Source organism: Aplysia californica, unplaced genomic scaffold (genome assembly GCF_000002075.1).
Source record: "Aplysia californica isolate F4 #8 unplaced genomic scaffold, AplCal3.0 scaffold00076, whole genome shotgun sequence".
NCBI classification, from domain to species: domain Eukaryota; kingdom Metazoa; phylum Mollusca; class Gastropoda; order Aplysiida; family Aplysiidae; genus Aplysia; species Aplysia californica.
Genome location: NW_004797346.1, coordinates 1,657,755 through 1,664,699, shown reverse-complemented (window position 1 = coordinate 1,664,699; position 6,945 = coordinate 1,657,755). Strand labels below are relative to the sequence as shown.

Below are 6,945 nucleotides of genomic sequence, written 5' to 3'. Positions count from 1 at the left end.
ATTATTATTATCATCAGAAAAGCACAAAAAGGCAAAGAGACAAGTCATGGAACTGAAATCAAACAAATTAAATCAAACAAACAAGACAAAGAGGTTTTTCTTCTCTAGTAAGCCATCATCTAAAACAGAATATAAGATGCCCATTAATATAATAAAATATAATGAAATCTTTTGTAGGATTTATGCTCAGTAACCTCAGCGAGTTAAACACACACATGCATCTATTGTTACTTTTTGCCTTGGGCTTCATAGACTCCTCCGTCAGTTGACATTAAGAACAAAGTGTACACTTGTTGCGGCCTTTACTTCTATGGAAAAGTTTTTATCAATACAAACAGGTAGCCTGTCAGTTGAGAGGACGAACATAAGCCTGAGGCAAAGTTCAAGAATGTGCGTCAGAGCTTAAGACCAAGGTCTACCTTGAAAACAAAAAGCGAGACGTCTCTTTTCCCATCCATACATGTATTTGTGATAACCATACTTGCCTGAGATTTTCTTCACATCGTGCTACATTTGTTTAGTTAGAAAAATGCTTTAGTGGCATAGGAACTTTTAAAAACACCCGGCGTCTTGGATTTTGGTGTCAATTTCAACGGAACATTTTTCACTTGTTATCAATACCAAAGTAATAAACATTGGCACCCTTTGATCTACTACTATCAATCGCATGAAGAGCTTCTTTGCTTGAAAGATGAATAACTGTATTTTCAACGAATATTCCGATTTTGTGTACGTCTTTCACGCAATTATGAGTCCTCAAAAAAAAAAAAAACATTGAAAAAAGAAATCACTTTTTATTGCAATATATTTGTTCAGTTATGATGCTAGTGTACAAATTTGAAGTATGTCTCCCACATCGCAAAGGCGATTAAGTAACTTCAAGTGCAGTAAAACTCTTATTTGAGAAAATGAGCCTTTATTACAAAAATGCACTTGCGTTATGTTGTCTGGATGTTTCCTGACACTGCATTTTTTTATAGATTTGTTGTCAGCATTAGGCTCTAGAACATATTTCTCCACAACGAATAGGTGGATATAGAATTAAAATATCGCATAAATAGACAATCATAAAACGTAAGGAAATATTTGATTTTCATTGCCGACCGGGGCCCTTAGTTTTTTATGGTAGGTGCCAGGGTGCAGGCCAGTTATATTATTACAACAACAACAACAACCACCACATTCACCACCATCACCACCACCACCACCACCATCACCACCACCACCACCAACAACAACAACAACAACAACAACACCACCACCACCACCACCACAACAACAACTACTACTATTACTACGACTATTACTACGACTATTACTACTACTACTACTACTACTACTACTACTACTACTGCTGCTGCTGCTGCTGCTGCTGCTGCTGCTGCTGCTGCTGCTGCTGCTACTACTATTAATAGTAGTAGTACAGTACTTCTTCTAACATTACTACACTACTACATCCCCCCTTCCCACACACCTCACGGCAGCCCAAAAAGATAATAATAATGAAGATAATAATAGTATTAATAGTAATAAAAACAACGACAACAACAACAACAATAACAATAATAATAATAATAATAATAATAATAATAATAATAATAATAATAAAGACAATAATTACAATAATAATACTAATAATAACGATACAAATGATAATAATGATAATAATGATAATAATGATAATAATGATAATAATGATAATTATTAATAATAAAGATAATAACAATAATAGTAATAATAATTTCAAAAGCATCACGATGAATGATCATATCAACTGCCAGATCTGCAACAGAAATCGGCGGTGATGACTCGCCATCAATTCCTTTGCACCGAAGCTTAAAAAAAAACAACAAAAAAAGCAAAACAAAACAAAACAAAACAAAACAAAATTATATAATTATCCTGATCTTTCCCCGTCACTCAATCTGTTTACGCTCTCTAAGTAATTAATTTTGCTCTTGGTCTACCCTACCTCGTTTGCCTTCCATTTTATTTTCCAATGGCAGCTAGATGTCCAAGGTTGTTATGCCTATTCACGTTAACTTCGCGCTTTCCAGGGCGACTACATCAAACAGATTATATGAAGGCTGCATGACAAAACGCACCATATCCATTCACTACAACACTAAGAAAAATGAAAAAAAAAAAAGCTTTTCCCCTGTAAATAAAATTATGAAAGAAATGCAACTTCATCGTATTAAATACCGAGACGTCGCCAAAGTGATTATAAGCAAGACCTTTTAAGACACTTTCTTTCGATACCACAACATGTGGGGTATCCTTTCCACTCTACCCTCCCCCCCCCCTTTCCCCTCCATCGCAAAACCACATGCACATCCAAGGGCAACCAAAATCATGTGACGTACTACTGGGATAGAAAAGTAAATTGTCAAGAATTGCTTTGCAAGAACGATAGATGACAATTGGTTCTAAGGTCAAGATTATAATTCACCCTTTTCTTCAACCAGTCGCGACTTACTTACTCTGTTGCTGGGAATACAGAACAAAACTGAAGCACTAAAACTTTGAACATCTCCTCAGCAAACATGACGTCTAACTGAACCCTTTCAAAAGGCAGACATTTGGACTTTTCTTAGAACAAAACCTCGAAGCATTTAACAATGAAATGACCCATGCAGCTGACTCCTAACAAACTGTCTGTGGAAACAATAGCACAGCTTGTCAACTACCATCAGAGCTCTGAAAACATAATATGTAGCGCATTTTCAGTGAACCTGTGGGTATGTGGATGCATTCAGTCGAGTCTTTATTTAGATCCATTTGGACATTCTTCATTCTCTCCTGGAAAGTTTGTGTAGGGCCTACCCAAAGCCAATTTTTCTAAAAAGATGGGACGTGAAGGACGAAAGGGAAAAACACTGATTTAGGCTATTTTTTTAAATTTTAACTGTTTAAAAAAAATACATGGCAAGATTACTTTAAAACTGCTAACAAGGAGCCAAAACGACATTGAAGGTGTCTAATGATAAGCACAATTGAGTCAAAGAGACATAATGCGCGATGTTGGTAATCCAGTAAATATAAAAATGATCAAAAAACCTTTTGAACATCTCTTTGGTGGCCATGATGTTGGAACAATCCCTTGCGGTCAACACAGAGCTGTATTGTCATATATTGCAGCTGAAGTCCAAAACCAGAATAAACCGCTTGGTCAAACTAAAAAACTGAGGTGGTTGTTTCAGCAAGAGTGCAGCTGATCTGCAGCACACTGAGTGAGGAGAATGGGTGTGGGGAGTCTTTATGCAGTATTTTACCCAGTCGGTGGACTCGTGGTAGCTCTTGCATGACGACCTAGTTATACGAGACAGTCATGTTATGGAGAGAGTGATATATATATAATTCATATATATATTATATGTATGTGAAGCGTGCTGATAAAATGAGTTACTTCTTGGATTCATTAAAGAAATAGATGCATCACGCTTATGAGTGAAGTTTTCAAAATTTATAAGTATGAAATAATCAAAGGCAGGATATACATATAAAGAATATGACATCAATAGAAAATCTACCAATTTGACCCTTATGTGTCGATTTTTGGCTGATATTTCCATTTGTGGATTGCGAGAAGTAATTCATTTTGTCAGCACCCCTCACACACACATATATACACACACACCGAGAGAGAGAGAGAGAGAGAGAGAGAGAGAGAGAGAGAGAGAGAGAGAGAGAGAGAGAGATCTCTTCTAGATTCTGCACGTTTACCAACAGTCTACATACACGTAAAATCACAACACGACACTATTGCTGGTATCACTGTGACTGCATGAATAAACAATACATGTAATTTTTACTGTCACAATAATGGAAAACAATTTTTATAAATTAATTAGTCCATCGAGAACGGTTTGAATCTACGAGTTCTTTGCTCTGAAGAGTTGTTAAGTGATGCATTTCCAAGCTACTCTTGATGCTATTTGTGTTTCTAGTCGTTTCAACTGCTGGTTGTTTTCTTGATTTCTCAATATTCCCAGTAAAATGGGTTGTCCTCATGTTTTGCATTCTATGGTATTTGAGGTGGAATTATTTAGCTGTCTTCTTGCACAACGAGGTTTTTTTTAAAAAGATGTCTTGTCTGGGATAGTTGTGGAGACACAGTGAATGGCCTGTAGATCTACTATTTGAATACTGGTGATAAGGTGCGGTCTTTTGCAACCTTTGTGGTTTTGGATGGCGCAGATGTAGCATTAGATGGAGCTGTCAGCACAGAAATGTGCTTTACTCGATCGACTTCTGGACTGCCCACTATTACGACTCTGATGTTTCAACATATTTGTGCCGTTCGGCTCCGCAGCCCAATCACACCCTTTAGATGAAAAGGAATAAACAATTATCCGACCCCGACACTCTTCGTCAATACAACGCGTGCAGTTGTCTGTCTAAGGAGAACGCCCCATGTGCTCAGAGCCCTTACAGTCGTTCAGTGTCACTTTGAACCTTGGATAAAAACAACAACAACATACATTGCACCAGCGTCATGAATAATATGTTTTTAGGCAAACATGAGCTTGAATTGGCGTTTAAAATTCCCTGCTTCCGCATTGAGGGTGACGCCCTGTAAAGCCTAGAAGGAGGAAGACGTCATACGCGCACGACGCCTGAGTGCACACGGCAGAAACAACACGTGACCAGTTATAATTTGCTTCACACAGTTTGAGGACAAACAGGAGGTCCTCAAGGCCAGACAAGATCTGCGCAACATAGACATCGGCGTCTCCAACGACTTAACTGAAACAACACCAAGAACTGAAAAATTCAGAGGCAAAGTCCAGAGAGGCTATTTTAAGAGTGGAAAACTTGTGGTTCCAGCATCTCAGCCGGCGTCCTTGGGCTCATCAGGTACCACCCACCGACATATCAGTGACACAAGGAGAGCAGGGGGTGTATATGGATTTGACACTTGTGAACTTATTTCAGTTCATATAGATTTCGATGTCGAGGGTCATAAGTCTAGTGATACAGAAAAAAAAATGCATTTTGGGTTTAACCTACAGAGTTTTGTAAAATTAACAAAATGGCAGAATAAAAAGAGACGAGGAAAAGAACATCTCCGGTAGTACAAACAAAGGCAAGTCAGCCGTAGATTGCATCATTGTAAGCAAGGATGGGTTTCAGGATGTAGTTAAAGCTTTTGAAATAATCCCTAGATAAGAGGGTGATCATTTTCCTCTTAGTATAACCAGAGAGAGTTGTATAACGCTTACAACCCCTAGCACCGAACGTGACCCCATATAACAATAAGTTTTATGTCTTTTATAATATGATATCCAGAATGTTTTTGGAACAACGCCAACTTCGAGGACTATGTATGTACTAGCATTTAAGGAAAACCTGTTCGGTATTTATCTTTCTAATCTTGTACGACATGCGAGTAAGCCAAATAGTGCTGTTGCGATGTTGAATAATTGTGTTAAAAATTCAGCTGAATGTATGCAATCTACAGGTGTTAGTAGGTTTTAACAGTGTACATCCCAACCACCACGGTTTGATATGAATACTAAGACGCTTAAAGGCAAAACTACGAAGCATTTCAAGAAAGTCATAATTTGGAAATCAGATGAACCACTAGGTAACTACATCGCTTTAAAAAAGAAATTTAAGAACCTCTTAAAACTTTAAAAACAACAACAGCATACACAATAATTACAAACTTAAATTCTAATTCAAAATTGTTTAAAGCGCGATTCGAACGATTTTTGGATGCAAGTCAATATCCAATTATTGTATAAAACCTCTGAGACAAAGGATGTTATCAAACCCAGAGAATGTTATGCCAATTTTGAGAAATTGCTAATCTCGTGGTCTGGTGGTAACGCCTATAAGAATGACGAGTTAGGGCCCGTGTCCACTGTGACGGACACCAACTGACCTGATTCCGTCCGTCTCTCGGAAAGTCATTAGTTGAAATGGAGCATCGATTATTTCCTAAGAAATCAGTGAAAAGTCCGCTTGGTTGTGTCAACAGACACGACTCAACAAAGACATCTCGGTTGGAAAGCCGCTTGCTGCCTTTTAGCAGGGCTGGGTCGTGACTCATGAACCATAGCCAACACCAGAGCTTTAAAAAAAATCCAATCTTGAGTTCGGATTAAAATTATTATGTCATATTCGTAATCAGCGCCTCAAAATTAGCAAAGTCTATGCGCAAACCACCTATTAACAATTTTACCAATTTTCTTTTAAAAAAACTCCCCATTCATTTCTTATTCCCGCCTTCGCTTAATTAACCTCGACTAAGAAACTTACTTGCATAAAAAGGGAAACGTAAATGATGTAAATAATTATAAGGGCATTAGTTTATTGAATGTTCTGGTAATACATATTAAACAAAAGAATGCATCTATAGAGTGGTGAAGGAAACCTCATCCTTAAGTTCATGCAGCTTTTTGACGAAATTATTTTATAATTGATACATGTAATAATATTTTCACCCCCTATCTTTAGTCTAAAAATATATCTCCAAGCCTGGCGGAAGATTCTATGCATGTTTTGTCGACCTTTTAAAGCATTTGATGGGGGTTGAAAGAGAACATCTTTGGACAGCACTAAAAAGGCTGTTTTGGACAAGTGTACACCATTTTGAAAATTATGTATATCAAAGAGGGCTTTCATGTGTTTAAATCTACTCAGAGGAACGAGGATCCATGAAATTTTATTTGACTGAATACTTCCAATGTATATCAGGTGTTCAACACCGCTGCATACTCAGCCCTGTGGTGCTTTCTTGTTTATTTCTCCATTAGAAAGACACCTATCAGAATAAAATACCAATGCTATACACGTATTGTCAAATGATGATGATGGCATTTTTATGTTTACTGCACGCTGAAGACCAAAGTATTTTTGTCGACAATGTCAGAGGTTCCCAAAAGAAAATCAGCATGGAACATGAGTTATGCCTGATATCGAATTTAATGCGGAGAT

At 37.4% G+C, this 6,945-nt stretch overlaps 1 protein-coding gene across 1 annotated transcript in view; it reads right to left on the bottom strand.

Moving 5' to 3' along the window:
- Positions 1-3,218, bottom strand: part of LOC101846635 (indole-3-acetaldehyde oxidase) — a gene marked incomplete at its 3' end in the record, with an annotated part of 23,942 nt that extends 20,724 nt beyond the window's left edge. The window contains 1 exon segment of the mRNA XM_005094179.3: positions 3,061-3,218. Coding sequence (XP_005094236.3) covers positions 3,061-3,086 — 26 coding nt within the window.
- Positions 3,219-6,945: the final 3,727 nt, after the last annotated feature.